The 24,318-nt window shown below is 37.6% G+C and overlaps 1 protein-coding gene across 6 annotated transcripts in view; it reads left to right on the top strand.

The window, feature by feature from the left end:
• SNTG1 (syntrophin gamma 1) overlaps window positions 1-24,318 on the top strand; it is a 351,164-nt gene that overhangs the window by 163,252 nt on the left and 163,594 nt on the right. For 5 of the 6 annotated variants that reach the window (XM_084511328.1, XM_084511327.1, XM_084511323.1 and 2 more), the window contains 2 exons: window positions 8,973-9,027; window positions 21,896-22,030. In XM_084511328.1, the coding sequence (XP_084367454.1) occupies window positions 9,001-9,027; window positions 21,896-22,030 (162 nt within the window). In that variant the 5' untranslated portion in view covers window positions 8,973-9,000. Of the gene's footprint in view, window positions 1-4,711; window positions 4,780-8,972; window positions 9,028-21,895; window positions 22,031-24,318 lie in introns of those variants that run through there. The other variant, XM_084511326.1, reaches the window with a different exon arrangement.

Genomic DNA, 24,318 nt, shown 5'->3' with positions numbered 1-24,318 from the left:
GTGGGGAAAATGCAGATTTTTCTGATTTCAATGTGAATGATTGTTTTTCCATTAGGAACTTTGAAAATTAATGTAGGATTTGACATGTACATATACAGAGGTATAAATCGTATGTCAGACAGGAGCTGAAAAATCTCTGGAAAATATTTGGTGTTATTTTATCTCTGTTTACTGAAAATCAATGCCTACCAGAATAGAATTATCAGTTTTAAATTTATCAAAATTTAAATGTTTCCTTTTTAAAGGATAGTATAATACTGTTTTTCATTTGGGAGAATTCGTGAGAAAATCATTAATAGATTACACTCTCCACAATCACATAATTATTAACATGTAAAAATGTTGTATTTTTACTAAGGGCATAAAAGTACTGAAAGCATTTCTAAAAGAATTTTGAGACCTTAGAATTCTTGTACATCAGTGTTTTCCATGCTTTTTTTTTTTTTCCTGTACCTTTTGCTAAAATGGTAAATGCTGTTATACAAGTATCCTTTAATACCTGTATTCAAAACACTGCCCAAAGAACAGAGCAGATCAGAGTAATCAGAGTAACAAAAACAGTTATTTTTTAACTTTTTTTTTTTTTTTTTTTTAAGTCAATAGGGCTACATTACCATACAGAAATGGAGGGATGGTTCTGTTGTTGGTTAGACAATATAAATGTGTTGTTATGTTGTGGTATTGCCTTTATAGTTTATTAGTCTGTATCTGAGACAGTAGAGCTAGGATTAGGGGGTTTTTTGTGGCTGAGTTTTGTGAAAACAAAATCCAGTTCCTAAAAAAACACAGTTAGCCCAACCAATTTCACTAAGTATATTTTTCCATTCCCCCATTCCCTTATTACATATGCTGCATATATTTGTTTAGTTGTGGATATGTATAACTGAAATGTACAAACAGGTATTTAAAAGATGTTTAGATGTAGAGCTTAGTGACATGATTTAGTGGAGGACTTGTTAGTGTTAGGTCAAGGTTGGAGTAGGTGATCTTGGAGGTCTCTTCCAACCTAAATGATTTTGTGATTCTGTGAGTTTGTAGATTTATTTCATTGTGTGGTAATAATGAATTTCTCCACTTTCCCTATCTGTGAATCACTTTATCTTAGTTTGCACCAATCCAATTAGTTTTGCTTGTATAAGAAAATTTTAGAAACCTTTATGATTATTTATATGTATATATATATATATTCTTATACACATATAAAGATATTGCCACGTGATTCTGAAGTCTCATTTCTCTGGACCTCATAGGGCTAGATGTGTATTTTCTTATACTAGCTGTCAAATAAATGTCCTAAATCGGGGATAAGACATAGACAAAACTTGTATTAAACTTTTAATTAAACATTACCTTACCTTCTTTTTAATTTGAAAAAGTATGCTAACTCGTTGAAGAAGTAGAAGCATTCCTGTCTTTAGCTTAATTGTACAAGCAGTTCCCAAGGACCCTGCAAATGAAAACCTCCCAAGTGTTTACAATCAATAATTTATTTCCTTACCTCCCTGATCAGGCTGGTAAAATGCATTTTATTTTACTTTTAACTATTTTACTTCATTTAACTTAAGTGAAATCAAAAGATGCAATTTAATGTTGAAAGTCTTACTCCTAACTACTTGCATTAGGCATACCGCCAGAGGCATGAAATTTGTTTGACTGGAAATCAGTTGCCTTGGCAGAAGAATTGCCAGTATCTCTTTTATAAGGAAATTCTATGGTGAGAGATAATGGAGAGAAAAAGCAGAATGCCATGGGAGATAGTCGGAGAATTTCTGTTTGTCTGATGCAAGGAACTGTTTTTTAGGTAAAACTGAGAACTTGGTCTAAACCATGTAATACTGTTCATACTGCCTCCAGAGGAACTAAAAATATGGGGATATTTAGCCCCCATTTGGGCTCTCACATCTGTGCTAAATTTATTTATTTTTTTTCTTAGCAATATTCCAGACTTTAACCCAGAGCCAGCCAAATTTTTCTGTTCCAGTTTGCTGTAGAGCATTCCCCCCAAAAAAACAAAACAAAACAAAACAAAAACAAAACAAACAAACAAACAAACAAAAAAACAGTCCACTGATGGCATTTAACGTTTCTATTCTCAAACAATTATCTGTAGTACTGCTTTTTGCCTCTGAAAGATTATGTTACATTGACCTTTTATTTTTTTTTTCTCTTTTGCCATTTCCTTTGGTTTGCTTTTGCCAAGCCAAAACAGACTGGGTTACTCATGAAGTCACACTGTGGGTGTTAGTTTGTGGGGGGCACCAGATAATTGTTAGTGCAAACAGTACTCAATAAATAACCAGGAGTCCAACATACATTCATTCAGTTAATACTGCCTTGTGGCTCAGTGAATCTTGAAAACCTCGATGTTTATACAGTGAATCTTAATTGAGCTTGCTGATTACAAATGCTTGCAATTAATATGATATGTTATGACTGGCAAGTAAATGTTCTTGTTTTAACCAAAATAAAATGAATAAAACATTTAGAAACCTTGTTAGTTACTAATTGCCAACTTCAATTCTTTTAAAGCATGAGCTTTAATAAGAGCTGGATGTCTCAACAAAATGTCTAATAAAAAAGTGCACGTTTTGCTGAGTTCAAACTTCATCTCAAACCAGGTTTCTGAGCATCTTTCAATCTAAATTAGTTTATTAAGGCTGCAATACTCTGCAAGGGTTATGTAGATCCTCCTTGGTGTATTGAACTCAATGAGGAAAGCTGTTCCCAACTTGTGTTGAAAGTTTTCAACAGTTGAGTCCAATATGTTAATATAGTAGATGACTTAAAACATTAGGTTTACTGAATGTATGTAATTCTGTTTTCAAATGAAATATAATGGAAATGGGCTGGAAAACAGTAACAGAATATGGTATTATTAACCTGTGGTTAATGGCTCCTTCAGATTCCTGTGCTGTGTGCATGCCTCTGAAAAGTGTTCCAGCATAAAATTCTCTGTGGCAAGCTGGGTAGAACAAAGATAGCTGCATGTAATGTGCGTTTAAAATAACTTCTCTGATTCCCTGTGTTGTTGGTTTTTTTTTGCTTTTTGCTTTTTGCTTTTTTTTTTCTTTCCCTTAAAACACAAAGGACCAGCATATAAGGATAATTCCTAAGCTGTCTTTCCCTATTTACAATAGAGTTGGTTTTGGTTTTGTTTTACTTGTTGCTATAAAAAAACCTTCATTGTTATACAGAAGTGTGTTTAATTTCCCAACACGCAAAGAAATGACAGATAAGATTTCCTTTAAACATCGCCAAAAAGTGGAGCACAAAAGATTTTGGTAATAAGAAAGCTGGGAGAAGGACATTAAAAGGCAAACATGTGGTTTATTAGTGAATGGCTGTCACAATTGGTTGCAGAATGGGTTTTTATGCCTTTGAAACTTGGTTTTAGTCTATTTTCCAGTTAGCAATTCAGACAATGCTCTGACAATAAGAATTCTTGTGACTCTAGATAGTCTCTGTATACATAAATATATGGAGGAAAGGCCATGACTTAAAATACTTTTAGACTGCCTTTTTTGCAAAGTAAACTTCTTCCGAGTTCAAATTATAGAATCACAGAATCATAGAATGGTTTGGGTTGGAGGGACCTTGAAGATCCCCTAGTTTCAGGGACACTTCCCACTAGATCAGATTTCCCAGGGCCTCATCCAACCTGGTCTTTAACAATTCCAGGGATGGGGCATCCACAACTTCTCTGGGCAACCTTGTGCCAGCACCTCACCACCTTCAGAGTAAAATTCCTTTGAAGATGAAGACATAACCTGAAAGATAGCTCTCAGAGTCACACTAAATTGTGTTTGTTAATACATCATCTCTCCATTAACTTAATTTTGCATACAATATTCTATTATTTGCAATAATGCCATTGAAAATGAAGTGCTTCCTACTGCTTTCTTAGTATTTTGCTTGGCTTGTGGTATTCTGAAGACTGTCATGTGCACATGAAATATTCTTTTTGTTTGCTGTCTTATTATATTATATATACTGGAGTATTCTCCAGTCATGGTGAAATTACATCTATTATACTACTGGAATATGACCTGATTTATTACAGGAAGATCTGAGCATAGCTCAAGTCTTCAGTGCGTTATCCTAAATGAAGCTTTGTCTCTGAAGGTTTCCATTGCCTTCAACTTTACCATTATGTTTTAGCCATTGATTTCCCTTTAGAACACAAATGCCATAGTAATATCGCACAGTATTTATTTATTTATTTATTTGTGGTGTTGAATAACTGCTTGTTCTGCCAAGGGGGTGTCAAATTCTGTTCCCATTCTGTCATTCATACGTTACTTCCTTTACATCTATCAACAGAGATGAGCTAAATAAGTTTGGTAACTCAGTTTTTGAGGAATTACAGAACGGAAATCATGTAGAAAGGAAGGAAAGTAACATTTTGAAGCCTGCTTGTTTACATTTCCTTGATTGCATGCCCCAAACCCTTTCAGAGGAAGGCTCATTGCTATTCAGCCATTCCTTCTCTTTGAATAATACACATTGCTTGTGCTTCTCTCTGTGCTTACACACCCTATCCTGTCCCAACACTGCTTCTTTTCCTCTGTACCTCAGCCTTTGAAGGTCACTGCCAGCTCCTTTCTCACCTTCTCGGATGCAGTTTGTGCCAACCTATGTGTGAGAAAGGACAAAGGCAAACCAAATATTGAGGCCAAAGGAGTTTCTGTGCTGGTAACCAGTGGTCTGTCTGGGTGAGACTGAAGGGAGCTCCTCAGAGAACTGGAAAGGTTCTCAGCTGAACACGGCTGTGATTTGAAGGTAAGGGGATTGCTGAGGTTAGCCAGAGGCAGACCAAGGGATATCTGTCAGCAGTGGGTTTTGCAATTCATTGTTTTAAAAACTCTTTGGTTTTAAAATTGTTTGGTTCTGTTTTTCTGCTTTTTAAAATGTATTACAGGAGGAGATAATAACCAATCATTAGAACATTTTATCAGTAAAATATCATAAAATTTATTTGTTATGTATGATATATACTCCTGTAATTTAGTAATCTAGAGAGTTTATTCAGAGTTGAAATGTGGGGGGAAAAATGATGTTTCTAATGTAATTTATGCTTGTGTGTACTGTTACTTGCATATCAACAGTTAAAAAAAAAAAAAAGTTGATGGACCGAAAAAGAAACATTGGTAATGGGCTTGATTTCCACTGTGAGCCAAGCCACAGGCAAGAACCAGTTGGAAAAATAGTGTAATATAGAAACAATGGCAGCCATATTGCAAAGATCAGTGACTGAGTGGTTGAATGCCTGAAAAAAAAAATAAAATAAAAATGGACAGGGAAGGGGAAAATGAAGAACTGCCCACTGTAGGAGAACATTGAGTTCAACACCATCTAAAGAACGTGGAGGTGCACACGTCCATGGGACCTGATAAGATTCATCCAAGGATGCTGGCGGATGAAGTTACTAAGCCTCTGCCCATCATATTTGAAAAATTTTTGTAGTCTGTTGAAGTTCCCACTGACTGGAAGAGGGGAAACATAACCCCCATTTTTAAAAAGGAAAAAAAGGAGTTCCCAGGAAACTACAGGCCAACTTCACCTCTGTGCTCAGAAAGGTCATGGAGCAGATCCTCCTGGAAACTATTCTAAGGCACATGGAAAACAAAGAGGTGACTGGGGACAGCCAACATAGCTTTGCTGAGGGCAGATCATGCCTGACAAATCCGGTGGCCTTCTACATCAGGGTTACAACATTGTTGGATAAGGGAGGAGGAACTTACACCATCTACCTAGGCTTGTGCAAAGCATTTGATACTGTCTCACATGACATCCTTGTGTCTAAATTGGAGGGACATGGATTTGGTGGATGGACCACTTGGTGCATAAGGAATTGGCTGGATGGTTGCACTCAAGGAGTTGGTTCAATGTCCAAGTGGAGACCAATGATGAGTCATGCTCCGTAGGGATTGGTATTAGGACCAGTGCTGTTTAACTTCTTTTTTTGCGGCATGGACAATAGGATTGAGTGCACCCTCATGAAGTTTGCCAATGACACCAAGCCATGTGGTGCAGTCAACACATTGGAGGGAAGGGATGCCATCCAGAGGGATTTGGATAGGCTTGAGAGATGGGCCTGTGCAAACCTCATGAAGGCCAAGTGCAAGGTCCTGCATCTGGGTCAGATCAATCCCATGCACAAATACAGGTTGCAGGGAGAATGGATTGAGAGCAGCCCCGAGGAGAAGGACTTAGGGTTGTTGATTGATGAGAAGCTTAATGTGAGCAGGCAATGTGCTCATGCAGCCCGAAAGCCAACAGTATCCTGGGCTGCAGCAAAAGAACCATGGTCAGCAGGATGAGGGAGGTGATTCTTCCCCTTCACTCTGCTCTCATGAGACCCCACCTGGAGTATTGTGTTCCCCCAATAAAAGAAGAACATCAACATATTAGAGTGAGTCCAGAGGAAGTTCATTAGGGTGATCAATGGGCTGCAGTATCTCTGCTATGAAGACAGGCTGAAGGAGTTGGGGTTGTTCAGCCTGGAGAAGAGAAGGTTCCAGGGAGACCTTATATCAGCCTTCTAATGCCTAAAGGGGTCTACAGAAAAGCTGAGGAGGGGCTCTTCATCAGGGAGTGGAGTGATAGGGCCAGGAGTAACAGCTTTAAACTAAAAAAGATGTAGATTAGATATAAGGATTAAATTGTTTACAGTGAGGTGATGAAGTACTGTCATAGGTTGCCTGGAGAAGCTGTGGATGCACCATCCCTGGAGGTGTTCAAGGCCAGATTGGATGTGGCTTGGGGCACCATGGTCTAGTGGAAGTTGTCCCTGCCCGTGGCAGGGGGATGGAATTAGATGATCTTTAAGGTCCCTTCCAAAACAAACCAATCTATGATTCTACGATCCCATGATTTTATACAATCTCCCAAGTCTGATAAGACTACAAGAAAGACAAGGATCTCCTGGAAAGAGTTCAGCAGAGGGCAGCAAAAATGTTACAGGGCCTGGAGCATCTTCCCTATGAGGAAAGGCTGAGAGACCTTTCTGTTCCGCCTTGAGAAGAGAAGACTGAGAGGGGATCTTATCAATGTTTACAAATATCTGAAGTGTGGCAGACAGTGGGATTTGGCCAACCTCTTTTTGGTGGTTTGTGGTGATAGGACAAGGGGCAATGGTCAAAAAAATCTATCACAGGAAGTTCTGCACCAACATGCAAAAGAAATTCTTCACTTTGAGGGTGATGGAGCATTGGAACAGGCTGCTCAGGGAGGTTGTGGAGTCTCCTTCTCTGGAGGTATTCAAGGCCTGTCTGAACACCTCCCTGGGCAACCAGCTCTAGGGAACCTGCTTTGGCAGGGGGGTTGGACCTGATGATCTCTTGAGGTCCTTTCCAATTCTGTAATTCTATAATTCTGTAATAAGAAAGACTTAGACCTGTTGGAATGAGTCCATGAGTCCTGAGGATGTCCATGAGGATGATCAGAGGGATGGAGCACCTCTCCTGTAAAGAAAAACTGAGAAAGTTGTGGTTATTTAGCACAGTGAAGAGGAGGCTCCAGGGAAAACATGTAACAGCCTGTAGTACCTAAAGAGAGCCCACAAGAAAGTTGGAGAAGGACCCTTTATCAGGGAGAGTAGTAATAGGACTTACAAGTAAAAGAGCATAGATTTGGATTAAATATTAGGAATAAATTTTTCACTCAGAGTGTGGTGAGGCACTATAACAGGTTGCCCAGAGAAGCTGTGGATGCCCCATCCCTGGAAGTGTTAAAGACCAGGTTAGATGAAGCGCTAATCAACCTGATCAGGAGGTGTCCCTGCCTATGGTGGGGGGTTGGAACTAGGGGATCTTTAAGGTCCCTTCCACCCCAAACCATTTTACGATTCAATAAAACTCTATGAGTAACATTTCTTTGGAAACCAAAGATATTATTTTACTGGGGAAATACATGTTAGGAGAGTATTTGTTGTATTTTCTATTTTATCTATGTGTAATTTAGAATATAAGGGAAAAAATGAAGTGTCACCAAGGTGATCAGCACGTAGATTCACCATGTATCAACAGATAGTGGGAAGCAGTATTTATAGTTTGAAGACTGCCTTGCTGAAGGCCAATAGTTTTATTTGCCATGACAGCCTGCAAGTCATAGGATAGAGAACTGGTTTATAGGTTTTGTATCTCCAGTCATTGAATGAAATGTCTGCTTTGCCCAGGAAGTGTTTCCTGGAAATGTTATTGGCAGATATATGAGCATTTCTGTTGCTGAACCAACAGTAGGACACTGTTATTATCCTCTGTTAAAAAGCCTGTTCCAGTAGCTTTATCTCATAAAAAAATGAATGCATAAGTGTGCATTGGGATGAGTACATTTTAGGTAGAGGCCTAGCAAAGTAATAATCACAGGATTTGGTATGACATTTTGCCAGTCCTCACATATATTCCTGACTTTTTTAACATTTGTTTTTTCAGCTCATAAGTATTTCTGTTTTTAACACACTGTTAAATGACACTGGCTCCCTGGGACAGATTATAAATGTGAGACAAAGGTATTGATGCTTGATTGTTTTTAATTGTGGGAGAAAAGAAAAAAAAAAAAAAACAAACAATCTTTCATGAGAGAGAGGGCATTCTGAAGAGCAACACTTAATTGTCTCCTTCTGAAGTGTTACTTTCCAATGCGCCCCTACTTTTGAAAATAAATGAAAAATAAACTCACACTTGGAATAAGAAACGTAAGTTTCTATGTCCCATGAGTGGAAGAAAATTGTGGGAGCATGAGAATTCCTCTGATCATACTCAGTGAAACCAAGTTGTGTACTTTATAAGAAGCAGGAACAATTTTAATATCTTATACTTCCTAATCCTGTTGCAACTTTGATCATTTCTCTTTTTACGCAATGACTATAACGGGACCTGACAAAGGGTAGATCAGTTGCACAGCTCAGATAGGTAACTTCTATGTTTTGCAATATCCTTTTCATTCTAATGATATCTTTCTCTCTATTTTAGACAAATATCACTTGCTGTGTCATAGCACATGGATTTCAGGACCACCTGTGAAGAGGTAGGATCAGATATTTTTCCTTTCAAACAACAGTAGAATCAAAATCAATGCACTTTTAGTCCTTTTATTATGCAAAACACTATCTACCCTCTTTTTCTGAAACGAGAGGAATTATATAATCAGATGTAAGTTATGCAGTTGATCGCTTCATGGTGGCAGGCAGACATTGTAGCAGAACATGAAAAATTTGCCCAGGTATATTCATTGCTAGCCTTCACCTCTGTCCACTCCAATTTACTTCTTCAGGCACAACATAGGTGCAAGTATTTATGTTTTATGTCAGCTTTGCTCTTAGTGACGTGTTTATATCTGAAAGTATGTACATGAATTAAAACATCAACGGGACAGAAATCTGTCTGTCACTGTTCAGCAAAATCAAAGGGAAAATGTAGGAGTATGGGAAAAGGGTGAGGAGAGAGGGGAAGCTGCAAAGTTGACCCATTGATAAGTAATTCTGTTTTGATTTGATGAGGTAAGAGAGTAATTTTCACTTAACATAGGTATAGTTTCATAATATCAATATTATGATGATAATAGTGATTTAGTTCCCCCACTCTGAGGATGGGGGGAAGTTCTTTTGTTTCTGTGTTCATACCAATTTTACCTTAAAAAAAAAGACGAAAAAAACCACACACACACACACACACACACACATACACAAAGTAAATAAGATGCACTTGTATATGATAAAAAGGGCATCATATTCTCTCAATGATTTTCTGTGGACAGATTGTTTTAAAATGTTTGTACAATGTTAGCAAGTGAGATCCACTGAGAACCATTTACACCAATTTACACAGCATTATTAAGATTTTAAAATACAGTTGCTTTTATACAGAGAATAACAAACAGTGGTTAAGAAGTTATGACTGGCAACAAGAAAACTGACCACACCTTTAAGGGTGACCATGATTCCATGGAAAAAAAAAAAAAAGAAGTAAAAGGATGGGAAGAACAGTAGGACCAAGTACTAAATTCAGCTAAAAACAATTTTGGCTTGAGCATCTATGGGTGTAAATTAGATGGAAAAAGAGAAAATAAGCAGGATGAAGAACATGAAATCATGACAGCCTTCTGAAACTAACAGTGGGATAAAAAAAATAATATTAGAGTGAAGCTTGTCTTTGGGAATGGGTAGTATGATTGCTTTCCAGGATGGTATGTGACAGACTTTAGTACATATACAATCTAAATACCATAATACAGTATAACTGAAATTATTTGCCTGGGAAAAAAAGCATTTCTGGCTAGGTTATTTTTTGTTTCACTTTTTTTCTCATGTATTTATTGAACAAAACAGATAGATACTGCTTATTTTCTTAGGATTTTTATGGTGTTATTTAAACTGCAGCCTAGTAGATATTATTTAGTGGCAATTAACTTCACTCTGTGCCCAGCAGCAATAATGACAACAGCCACAGAAAGATTACCTGGAATACGAGTCCTGTGCTAGCCATTATAGTGCAAAAGTTTTTTGCAGATCTATTTCATTCACTATATGGCTTCTAGTCAGAGTGTTTGTTTCAAGTATAGGTCTTTAAAAATCACCTACTTTACTTGACTTTCCATGATAGACAATGGAAGGACAGAGTGACTCTTCCCACCCTAAAATGTTCATGATCTGGAGAACAAGCACCTTTAACTTTTAGATTAATAAAATAAAATGAAATAGATTCAAACCCAGTTTATTTGGTTTATGTAAAATGATCCCTATGCCACAAAACTAGTAGTGCTACTTCTAAGAAATTCTTCAAACTATTGTGATCTACATCTTTCCTTCTAAGCCAATCAAAGTTAATAAAATGCAGACTTTCAACCTACTTTCACAAAATACCAATGTCTAAGTAAAGCATCAATAGTCTTATGCTTACAGGTGTAATTTTTAACTAAATCCTCTGCACTATCATTGTAAGGTATCCTCTGCTTTGGTTGTTAGAGGGAAATACATCAAGCTGTATCTGACATCCCGTGAGCAGTGAGGCTATTGTAGCTGTGTGCCCCCTGGTTCAACCAGTAGTGAGGCTGAAGTGGCAGTAGGTGTATGAACAGAGAATGCATATAAACTACATATATGCACATATCCTTCTATACGTGTATATGTATATACATGGCCAGCCACACTAATTAGATATAGACAGACACACAGAGCACTTGCACAAACACAGACATCCCCAGCAGCCTCATACTGCTACCCTTTCTGGCTGAGCACAATGGATGTAGACAGAGCCCCTATCCCAGGAAAAAAATGTTAGAAAGGAATTCAGTAAGACAGAGCACAGCCGGACAAGTGTGCTGACCAGAAACCTACTTACATGCAGCCAATACATTTTCGTATCCTTGTCCTTCTATTTTTCCATGTTTGTTCCTCCCCAAAAGACTTAAATACCTCCTTTGCTCTGCCTTTGGTTCCTCCCCTAAACATCCCATCCTGTGCAATCCAGAACTGACAGTCCCACAGCCCTAGGCAGAGACATTCTTTAGTCCTAAAAGTGGTCTGGCATTGTCTCATCGTGATGAAGGCATCAAAATGGGTTCATCACATTCATTACACCTGGAAACTGGGGCCAAGGCTGTCCCAGGACAACCTTCGGAGGGGATCAGACAGGGTATCCCTCCAAGTCCTTGTTTTAGCTTCTCACCTGTCCCACATTATGTCTGTGTGCCCCTCCGGGCCTGTGGAGATGGGCCTTTGATAGGCTGATGGCTTCTGTGACAGGCCTGGCAAGGTGTTACTTGGACTGCCACCATCTGCAATTGTCTGTGTGTGTGCAGGCAAGACTTATCATGTAACCTAATTCTTGTGTTTTTCATCTAATTGATTACTGGAAGGGTTTGCATTTTTTTTTTCTCCACCGATGCAAACAGCTTCCTTTGAATTGCACTATCCAAGACTTAAGAAATTCCATAATAAGGTTGTTCATTTAAGTTCAGTATGAGAAGTAATCATCCATTCTGTCAGGTATTTCAATTCCAAAATGTCTTTAAGTCAAGACATTATCTTTAAAGCTTCTTGTAAAAGTGATGATAGAGACAAAAGAAGTACCACTGTGGCACTGACTCCTTAGTTAATTTACAGTGTCATTCCACTGGCACATCTTCAGCAATTGTTTAGTCACTTCAAGCTGTATTTTGTGTGCAACCACAATAGCTTTGTTCTCAGTTTATTTCATATTTATTTACTGATAGGAAATAGATTTTACTCCAGAGTATTTTTGTTTAATAGGTTATCTAGTCAGTACATTTATAAGTTTAAATCTTCTTTGCCCTCTATCCCCAATCGCATCAAAGCTTTGATTATTCTATATACTATAGAAGTATAATCACTAGGCAGTTTTTTGATAATGGCAATAAAGTCTTCTATGAGGCCTTCGTCTTCTTCCCTTCTTTCTTTCTTTTCTTCTGAATATCTTATTGCCCATCTTTCCCCATCCTCCAGAGACCTGTAACCTCCACCAACAGAAGAACTGAGATCGCTCTCCCAAAATGATGAGTAGGGCTTAGACTCTCCTCACTGGTACTTCCATCCCCATCCTTGCTTATGGCAGTAAGTGTTTTGAATTTAGTTTCAAATAGCATAAAACCAAAATATTCCACATGGATGCACAAAGGACAAAGCACATTATTCATGATGTCCATGACATATTCGATGGCTCACCACATGCAATGGTTACTTGGGAAGACAAATGCTATAACTCCTAATGTGCCCCTTTCCTTCATCTTCACCCAGTTTTTGTTGGTGAGCACGGCATCATATAATAACACCTTGGTCCATTTGGGTCAGATGTCCTGGCCATATTCTCTGCCCTCCCAGCTTCCTGTGTACTTGCAGGCAGGGCAGTGTGAAAAACAGGAAAGTCCTTTGGCACTGTGCAAGCACTGTTCAGCAATAGCTAAAACATTGGAGTGTTATCAACAGTGTTTTCATCTCAAATCAAAGAAATTGCACCATACAAGCCACTGTGAAGAAAATTAGCTATCTCCCACGTCAAACAAGTACATCTGTTCATTCTAAATAACTGCTACTCCGGTGCATGGGGCATCTTTGTAGGAACTGTAGTCCTTTTCTAGTACCAATGCTTTCACGAATCCCTTATTTTTTTCTAGTGGCAACTATCACAGAATGATTAATGTTGGAAGGGACTTACAGAGGTCAACTTGTCTGACCCCCTGCTCAAGCAGGGCCACCCAGAGAAGGTTGTCCAGGCCCATGTCCAGGTGGCTTTTGAAGATCTCCAAGAAGTGAGACTCCAACCTCTCTGGACAACCTGTACCATTGCCCCATCACTGCACATAAAGAAGGGCTGGCTGGTGTTCTCATCTGCTTGTTCTACTTAGGTGACTTGTGACAGAAACACACTATAATGTCACCTTTGGTGTCTAGTGATATTTGGTCTGAGATTTGGACAATGATGGTCTTGCCTACATACAGATATCTGCACATAGAGTTTGTGTTAAGTTCTCACAGCAAATCTGAATAGTGCAGGCAGTGGAGCCTAGTGAATAGCCTCAAGTCCCTAAACTTGATGATCAACTCAATTGCTCTTTATGCTTTATTGACTTTAATGAACAGTTCTTCATTGATTATAATGAGAGCTTAGAAGACAGATACAGTTTGGTGTCAATTTCAACATGATTCTGATGATTATTTTCTTCCTAAGAATTTTATCTGTAGACTATGCTGCTTTTCAAGGGATTTTGAAGTGGTTTTATTCTTCAATAAAACACCTTCTGTGTTAAATAATATTAAAAAAAAAAAATCTACAAATGTACAACACTTTCTAAGGAATTATTCTGGATTCCCTACTCTTTTCCTTCCTTCACTGATGAGTAAATGTGTACACTGTACTGGTTCTTGTACAACAGCTGTTGAATTGTCTTATTCAACAATTTTCAAGCCAAAAGGCTATTCAACTCCTCTTTTATCCTTTACCCAGAGCTTTCTGAACTTCATGAGAGCATAAATCACTAAAGTGATTTAAAGTCACTAGGTTCTTTAAACTCTTGCCTGTATTCACTTGACCTTATTCTATATTCTGAAAACTGTTGCTTGGAAGGTAACTTCAGTCTCTGACATGATTCTGTCCTCTCCATTGAAAATACCCTTCTGATAAAATCAAAGACTTAGGATGGTTATGCTGCAGTAGTATCTTTTCCCTAGGGAATGCTGTGTTTTTTTTCTCTCTCTCTCCTTTTTTTTTTTTTTTTTTTTTTTTTTTTTTTTATGGTATTTTCTCTGTATTTTGTGAGCAAGCAGCATTGGCTGCTTTCTAACTTTTCTAACTTCATTGCTTTTGAAATCTCATTCTCTACTTCTAATACCTTGGCTTTGGTAGTTCTTTTTGGCTTTTTTTTTTTTTTTTTTTTTTCCTAAGATCACTATAAAATCATTGAAATTAGTAAGTATATTTGTTTTAACATTTGTTATCTATTTATCTGATTACAATACTGTCCACTGCTTCTTTGAAGATTTGCTTTGATATTTTAAGCCGTTGTCCCCTGCTTTCTGAATCCTATGAATATTTCTATAGACTTCACAAACTTTATAATGATGTGTTCACAGCTCTAGTTTTATTTCAACATCCATCTTGTTGGTTTTTTTTTTTGCCTGTCACAGAATGCATTTTATTTTTAAGCAATCTTTTGTCTTTCTCATTACTTTCTTTAATAAATCTTGTTATACACTGTTTTAGACTGTCTAGTCTCCATTGTGCCAGTTTATGATCCACATATTTCAGCTTAAGCTAGTGATTTCCTTTCTTTATAAATGCTTTCAATTTGCTATGCTGGGATTTCTAAAACCTTAGGTTTTGTTTTTGTGTTTTTCTAAATCCAGCTTCAACTCATAATTTAATCCTAAAACCACAACACAGAAAAAGACTGACAATTTATGATGCCTGTGAGAATGTCTTATTAATAAACTAATTAAATTTGAAGAATACATGTGAATATATATGCAAAGAAACACATACATGCTCACAATAGCCTTCAGTTTTATATTGGCCTATCTCTTGGCTTCAATTGTAATGATGTAATCTAGTTTCAGTAGCTCATTGGCAATTCAGGAATTAAAACTTGCTTATTTATAGTGTCAAAAAAATATTTTTTTTGCTCTAAAAAGGTACCTTAATTCAAAAAGATGTTCTCATACATACAGGTATATTTATGTAAATGCAGATAAATATGTGTTCATTTTCCAAATGTCCAATTTGCATATTGAATTAATCAGACTGTACGAAACATAGAAAATTCACTGTAGGACTTTATTCTTTTGAGAAAACAATTTAGGAAGAATGCCATAGCCAAATATTCATACCTGGGAAATCATAGAAAGAAAGAGAGAAAGAGAGAAAGAGAGAAAGAGAGAAAGAGAGAAAGAGAGAAAGAGAGAAAGAGAGAAAGAGAGAAAGAGAGAAAGAGAGAAAGAAAGAAAGAAAGAAAGAAAGAAAGAAAGAAAGAAAGAAAGAAAGAAAGAAAGAAAGAAAGAAAGAAAGAAAGAAAGAAAGAAAGAAAAGAAAGAAAGAAAGAAGGAAGGATTGAGTCCAAATTTGATATTTTCTTTAGTTCTTTCAGGTTGGAGTGTAGAATTCATGTTCAGGAAACAACTTCTTGTCCTTTGGGTTGGAAAATATTAGTACCTGATACAACAGGCTCTGAATGACAAGCTGAACACATCCCTGTGTATCTGGGCTATATTTTTGACAGTGTAAGTGCTTTTCACCCACACTAGCAACACTCTCACAGAAGGAGTAGCTGGACCATTTAAAAACATCCTTTCTGTGGTTCTGACATGTATTCGTACCTCCTGTATTCATTTCCATTACCGTCTTATACCTTTTGATTCAATTTCCTTTGTCATTATTATACCTGCCATTATAAAACAGTGACAGGCATATCTCCATATGCCCAGAGGTCAGCTTCAGTTCAAATACTCATCCTAAGGTGCATCTGAAGTGAATTACCTACATATTTAAAGCAGTCTCTGCAACCATTCTCCTTATTGGTATCAGATTCTTGATGGTAAAACTAAATTTCAGGGCTCTAAGCTAAACTGCAGAGGTTTGATATATTTTTGAAGACACCAACCAAAGCTGAAACTAAAAGTTTGGGTCATTTTGCATAGAAAATGTGTTGACAGATCTTTTTTTTTCCTTTCTTTCTCCTACTGGTTCACAAACTGAACTATTCTTGGGTGCCTACTGAAGTGACAAGGCCCTTTTACTGGTCTGAAACTCGAAGTAGTAAAAATAACTACGTTGTTTTATTAACAACGAGCAAAAGTAATACATAAAATAGTTTAACCAAAAGGTATATTCATTTATTGAAAACTAATGGAGATTAACTAAAATAGCCTGGGATACTCATTAGGTCTCCTCCAGAACAAAACACTGGAAAATCACTGGAAAAGTTTTAGATTACTTTTTTTTTTTCTTTTTTTTTTTTTCTTTTTTTTTCTTTTTTTTTAATGTGAATGACAAAGAAAACAAAAAAAAAAGTGGGGGGGGGAGGGAAGGGGAGGAATCAACATAAAAAAAAAAATCTTTAATAGAAAACCTGCTACTAACCTTATTTAGGTCAGATAAATTTTAAAATATTGATGTTTGATGTCCTGCACAAAACTGACTCTGAAACCAATAGGTAACATTAAAGACATGTCTCATACAGTATTTATTTGGGTATATGTTTAGTAGAGAACTATGCTACTACCTTAAAAGTACAAACTATAGCTTTAGCAGAATCACAAAGTCACTGAGAGTTCGAGGCTGGAAGGGACCTCTGGAGGTCATCTGGTTGAACTCCTTGCTCAGGCAGGGCCACCCTGAGCAGGCTGCCCAGGCCCACGTCCAAGGAGGAAGATCCACAGTAATGCCGGGCAATCTGTGCCAGTGCTCTGTCAGCTGCACATAAAGAAGTACTGCCTGGTATTAAGAGGAAGCCTCCTGTGTTGCAGTTTTTGCCCATTGCCTCTTGTTCCGGCTCTGGGCACCACTGAAAAGAGCTTGGCTCCATCCCCTTTGCTCTCTCCCTTCAGGTATTTATAGACTTTGATGAGATCCCTATGAGCCTTTACTTCTCCAGGCTGTACAGTCCCAGCACTCTTTTGTATGTATTTCTTCTGCAATTAATTCCTAAATATTTGTGAAGGCCATATATATTGCACCAAGCTGTTAATAGTACATGAACATTTATAAATTCCTTTAAGGAAAGTTGTTAGGGACAGATCTTATACACAGCCAAGATGGTGATGTTTTATGAATCAGAGTATAATGGAGCAAGGTTTTTAAAACACCTTTTTTCACTGCCTTGTTGCTAATAATGATCTGAGTGTGACCGTATTCTTTGCAGAAGCAGCCTGCCTTGAGGGCTCTCCTACTTGCACCTTTCTCTGATAAGAATCTGAACAAGAAAGTAAGAAAGTTCAACACACAGAGCAAATAGAGATCAGTTTTCAGTCCCTCTTATAGTTACATTAGATCAGGAACAGTAAGCAATTTCTAAACTCCTACCAAGGACATCAGCTCTTGCCAAATTAGTGTTCCTTTGTACCTGAGCTACAAGGGTGTAGAATCAGATGGCAGAGGCAGTACTGCACAGGTGAAAAATTCGCTGCATCTGTCACTTAGGTATGGCTACCTTCCTTCATCACTGCTTTGGTTTGAAGTCACTTACTGCTCTCCCATGTAAAAACCTATTCTTTCACCACTGTATCTTACTTCCTTATCCATTCCTTAGCCTACCTAAACCACTTCATTAGCATATGCAACTTTTAGCATTCAGTTTTCTTGCCCTCTTTACAACAGGTGCCTAACTCTGTAAATAGGCTGAAGAAAGTAGGAAGGTAGAAGTATTAAGCAGGGCATTATGGGCTCGCTGTAACAGGTAGTCAAGGTGTATTGGCTTTACAAAATGCTAGCAGCTGAACTAATGCTTGTATGCCCATGTCTGTTGCAAGACGATGCAGTTTATCATACATTTGAGCACCAGAGGATGCCTTGCCTGACCTCACACTGACAGTTACAGTAGCTCAGCTGATGTGACATATACTATTTTATTGCTGTAGGCCAGGGGCAGGGCAGGGCCCTCTGCCAATGAAACACAGACAGCTTGAAGGGAAAATTTTAGTACACCCTCTTGTGGAATCTCATAAAAATTAGTAATGGGAACAAAAGCTAACATCAGCCACAACCTTGCACCCCTGCACCTGATCCACAGGCATGCCATCTAAGCTTTTCACATGTAAGAGATGGGGGGGGGGGGGGGAGAGGAGGTGTAAAGACTAGGCAGCCTGCCTGATCTTCCTTCAGCAAGGGTAATTTTACTGGGGTCACATGGATGCCAAATGTTGGTGTACACTGTGATTTTACATGAAAACATATATGCGGGATATCTTCCCTGAGTTCCAGCTCAGGATACAGGAATTTATGTCCTTATTTGATTCAGTGTCCTGGATGCTTTGAGGAAGGGAAAAAGAATAAAAAAGAAATGTCAGGAGATAAAACATAATGAAACAAAGTCTTTGTTTTTAAGGACTTGTCTTGAGCTTATCTAAAGAAACTGAACTACATTTTTAGCATTGTCTTTTAGGATCTTCTCCTTTACATGGCTGTTAATACTGCTCTCAGGTAGCAGAGGGAAAGAGGTAGCATAATTGAAGCTTTAATTTTGAACTGTGTCATAAACCATCTTTCATAAAGCCCAACAACAGTAAAGTGGTTCATTACATTTTAAAGTGTCTGATGTAAATAAGTTCCCTGAATTTGTGTGATCAATCTTCCCAAGGGCCAAAATATTTTGCTGTTCCCAAGCTTGGCTCTTGTTAAGACTGAATAGACTCAGCCCACATGCATTTGGAAACTGACTTGAATTTTAATTTATTTTTTCCTAATGCCTAATTGTGTCTGCTATGGTTATGTGCCTCTTAATTCCCCCAAAGAAGCCCCTCAGCTTTGTGCAAAGATTCATTGGAGACTTTATAGGGTAATTGACCAAACAAGAAATGTGCAGTCAAGTAAGGCAGAGCTACTAAAATCATTGCATCAGAGGCAGAATTTATCCCTTTGCCAGTTATCCAGGGGAGGACAGAAGACAAGTCTGCAAACATTTACTGCAGGAGAAAGGTATTTTATAAGCAGTATATGTTTGTAGGCCAGCCTCTTTTGTTTGACTGTAGCTACATGTATTTACAGCTCACTCTGTTCAACTTCCTCTATCACTTACTGCTTACTTCACAGGTCCATGGAAAGAAAGAGTCTTCTTAGTCAGTAAAGCAAAAGATACAAGGAGAAAGAGCAGAGCAATTTAACTATATTACATTCTCCTTGTTTTAATTTTGTAAGATTTTAAGTATGCTATGAGAGGGAATTTTCCAGTGGTACTGAAAACTCCTAACTCCTTTTGCTGATCCATTTATTTTATTTGTCCATGTCAATCAGTTTCTACCCCATCCCTTTGCAAAAAATACACATAAGTACTGAACAAGGCAGTATGCTGTCTTCTGACAAGAGCACCCCCTGACATCTGTATGAGTTCAGCATGAGGAACTCTTTTTTTTTTTTTTCCTGAAAATGAGAATAAAATCTCTCAAATTATACATATTTCCTACTGCTGATCAAGGGAAAACATTTTCATAAGTTTGAGTGTTGAACATGGAGCAGAAGTAAAAGGAAAGTTCATCAGTAAAGAATATTACACAAAGCTATTTTAAGATTGTCCTTGACCTCTTTTAATGCCTCTTGATAGCAATTTAAACTTTTCTTTTTCCAGTTGCGTACTGTCAGTTCCATATTTGTGTTTGTTCTCTTCATGCTAGGGATGAAGTTATCTGAGTGTATTATGGGGAGATCTTCCAAATGCTCTTTTAACCTCTTGTCTGAGAAAGAGCCCTTAGATTCAGCCAGGTCAGCCATGGCAGAGAAAGTTCACAGCTTGAATTTTGTTTCCTTGATCTCCTCTCAAGTCAACTTTTTTTTTTTTTTTTTTTAATAGTGGATTGAAATCTGAAATCTGACCTGAATGAAGACAATTGAAGTTCTATTATTGACATTGATGAGTCCAAACTTTTAAACCATTTTTAATGAAGAATGGTTTTCTGAGATACGACACAATTACATATATATTTGTATCTATGCATATAGGTATAGTTATCCAATACTAGTAAATTCCATGTTATAATGCTGAATTCTTTCATTATTTGTAGGCAAATTCCTAATACCCCAAATGCCCTACCAACATAACTTCCACTTATGAATCATTATACAGAGTGCTATCTTCAACACAGCCTTCAGGGAAAGATTATTACATGCTGTGGGTGCTTACACATTCAGATTTTTTCACTGCTCAGACCTCTTATTGATGGTGCCCCAAAAGTAGAACATATAAGTACTGCAAACAAAGATTCTGTTAAATTGTTTGAAAACCACTTACTGTATACTGAAGAATCCTACAAAATTTCTGACCTCTAGCCATAAATGTAAAATACAGAAGTGAAGCATGAATTAAGTTACTGGAAGGAGTTGCATTCTTTGATCTCTTTTCTCTCATTCTTAACTTCAGCATTCTCATTTGACAAGTACTATAAAAGCATAAGTCAGCATTGTGCTCACAGTTAGGAAAAGCTCACAACAGTTTCACATGTAGGCTGTTACTGCTTAGAACTCATTAGTTTGGAGGTATTAAGCAATTATATGTCCTTCTGTGTCAAAATTGGTGCAGTATGCAGGAATATCAGCTTATATAAGTGAGGTGTCATCATTTAATCCAAAAACGGAGACTGAGTGTAGCTGCCTGTGGTGGTTTTACTCAGCTGGGCAGCTGAGCTCCACCACAGCCACTCTCTCACTCCCTCTCCTCAAAAGGAAAGGGCGAGAAAATGCGATGACAAAGGCTCAAGGGTTGAGATAAAGACAAGGAGATCACCCACCACATCACAGGCAAAAAAAAAAAAAAAAAAAAAAAAAAAAAAAATCAACATAGGGAGATTAATATAATTTATTACCTATCACTACCAGACAAGATTCAAAATCTACGGGCAAACTAAAATCACCATTCCCCCTATCCACTCTCTTCTTCATCTTCCCCCAGAGTGGCACAGGGGAACAGCGAATGGGAGCTGAGGTCAGTCCCTAACGCTTTGTCTCTGCCACTCCTTCATGGTCACTCTCTGCCCCCGCTTCACCTGGAGTCCCTCCCACGCGATGGCATCCTTCCTGAACTGATCCTATGGGGGCTGCCCACAGCAGCTCTTCAAGAACTGCTCTCACATGGCTCCATACCAGGGGGTCCTTATTTCAAGAGCAAACTGTTCTGGCACGGGTCCCCTACGGGTGTCAGCTTCCCCCAAACCCCCTGCTCCTGCAGGGGCTCTCCATGGGCTGCAGCCTCCTCCAAGCCACATCCACCTGCTCCTCCACGCTCTGCAGCTTGGAGATCTGCGCCATGTGCTGCAGGGGGCAGCCTGCTCCACCCAGGGCCTCTCCACAGGCCCTAGGGGAACTTCTGCTGCATGCCTGGAGCACCTCTTGCCCTCCTTCTGCACTGCCCTTGGGGTCTGCAGGGCTGGTTCTCATTCCTTGCTCTCCCAGCTGCTGTTGTCCAGCATTTTTTTCCCCCCTTTTGTTAAGTCTGCACTCCCAATACACTGCCCTGAAGATAAAAAAAATGAGTGTTGTAAAATCATTGGGCAGAATAGAAAATATTTTGATTTTAAATTTTAAAAATCTGCCTTCACTCAGTGCTACCACAGCCATTTTTTCTCTTGTATTCTAAGCACCTGGTAATAGTTTTGGATACCTGTTGATGTATTTGTGGATGGAGTCTGGTAATACAGCATGCTAACCAAGAAAACTTTTTTTCTTTATTCCTTTCTTTGAAGACAAAGACAGGGATTTGTTTGCTGCAGGATGGTAACCAGGAGCCTTTCAAAGTGCGACTGCACTTAGCCAAAGATATTCTGATGATCCAGGAGCAGGATGTGATCTGTGTGTCTGGTGAGCCTTTCTATTCTGGTGTAAGTAGTTTTTATTTATTCTTTTAAGATGTACTTTATGAAGAGTAAAAATACTGTGTGTGTGTACATGGGCATGTGTGTGTGCGTACGTATGTATGCATTTAATCTCAGGTTAATATTTAATTTTACATTTTTAACACCGAGTATATTTTAGTATAACATCTACTGAGAGTAAATCCTGGCAATGCCCCTCTAGGAAGCAGCAATAACAACAAATAAGTTAAATGCACAACTACACTATTGTTTCTGTGCACTGACCCTTGAATCCTGGTGCCACTTAATACAGTTAGGCAGTGACTTTTACAAAAACAAAACAAAACAACAACAACAAAACAGATGTACTCAGATATCTGAGTATTGTCTGTGGAGTTGGTAAGACAGCTGATGGTTCACTGTTATGGTAGGGCTTTACTGGATCAAGGTACACCAATGTTATGTTATCATTTGTTTGCTTCATATTGTAGTGTAACACTTCGTAGATATTGTCAGCCAATGATGTGAGGGTCACCAGTTGAACTGGCAAGTTGCTTTAATACAGATGGACTTCAGCTGGAACAGTGCAGTAGTGTGATTTATACATTACTGCTTTACATGATGTGTCAGATCTCTTATTTTGCATTGTATAGAATTTTGTGGATAAGCAACTAGGTCTGTAGACAAGTATTTGGATGATCTGTGAAATGTAATGTAGAATAATATTGTAGTTTTTTGAATTAGTGTAATAAGCTTTTATGTAGAAGATAGCAAAATAAAAAACAAACAAAAAAAAACATTTTCTATTCATTTATAAACACATGCTGTAATTATATTTTTTAGAGTGGTTATTTTTTTTGAAACTTTTATGAACATTTTGTTCTCCCTTTCAGCTTAATAAAATTATTGTAGGATTTCATGTTAAATCTTCTGAGGCATAGTGCTATAATACCTGTTAATGCAGACATACTCTGACTAATATTATGTCTGTCTATGTTATTATTTAATAACAGCTGTTTCCACATCACTATGTCTCTAAATACAAGTATAATAAAAAGATGAAAATCAAAATATAGCAATTAATTGGTAGAATGTTAGTGGTGCTGACAGTATGGAAAATTAATGGAAAAATTGGAGAGGAATCCATCTCAAAGTGAATGTTTCTGATCATTTCTCTGAAACAAGAGCAACATACTCTTTATGGTGTCTCCATACATATTGGGTTTATTTGCATGACAAATCTGTCTTTTGACCATTTCATGCTGTACAAGTACAATTTATTAATACAAGTCTGTGAGTTGTATATGGAATAAAGATGGTCCTTTTACTAATCAGACTGTTCCTTGACATACAGGATGTCTAGAAACCCAGGCAGAAAGAAGTTACGAGTTCAAGCATTGGCTATAGCTATAGCTGGTCAATTAGCATCACACGCTACAGCACTTTTACTCCAACAACACCATTCTGATTTTATTAAAAGATTGTATCACTCAAAAATATGTCTTTCATTATTGTGCTGTAATATCTATTACTTCTGCTGAATTTTGCATTTAAATGTCTTCATGAAATGCATATTTATTTTTTTCCCATTTCACTCTTACAGTTTTTTTCCTCTTTAGTTTTGCAACAGAACTGTGCTTTACTGATTACACACCCTCTATTGTATTTGCATATTGGATGCATAACTCATTAACTGATTGATATTAATATGGTGATGAGGAGTTTCTTTTCTATTGTCAGTATTCATTGTTAGGCCAGTAACTCTGGAGGCCTTTACCCTGATTTCCTCTGGGATTAAGACTAGGCCTTGAATCAGTAGGTTCATTGTAGCTAAGGATGATTGGCATTTCATAGATAGTTAACTGTCCTTTTGTCACAGACCATTTAAATCCTCTGGAATTATTTGTTGTGATTATTTGTCTAATCATGTATAGCATGATCAGACAAGTCCCACAGTCTTACTTTTTTACATTTTTTTTCTTCATTTTTATTCTTGCAACATACAGAATAATTAAGCTTCTTAATAATTATTAAGCTTCTTTTTGTTTGTTGCTTTTTGTTTGTTTATTGTTTGCTTGCTTGTTTTTCTTTTACTTTGCTTGGTGATTTTTCTTTGTTTTTGGTGTCATTCTAGATGATGGACCACATCTATTTTACTTTAACATACTTTAGACAGACCGAGTGGTTTCATTAGAAAATAACGTTGAATGCCTCATTGAATAAACTCTGAAGAATAAAAATAAAATTTGTAGCTGAGGAACAATAGCGGTAAATTTTACAGACAGTAAAACACCTTTTTAATCTTTCAAAAATAA

The sequence above is a fragment of the Aythya ferina genome (assembly GCF_964211825.1).
Source record: "Aythya ferina genome assembly, chromosome: 2".
In the NCBI taxonomy this organism is placed as follows: Eukaryota; Metazoa; Chordata; class Aves; order Anseriformes; family Anatidae; genus Aythya; species Aythya ferina.
Note: the sequence above shows the minus strand (reverse complement) of the source record. Positions and strands in the feature narration are given on the sequence as shown.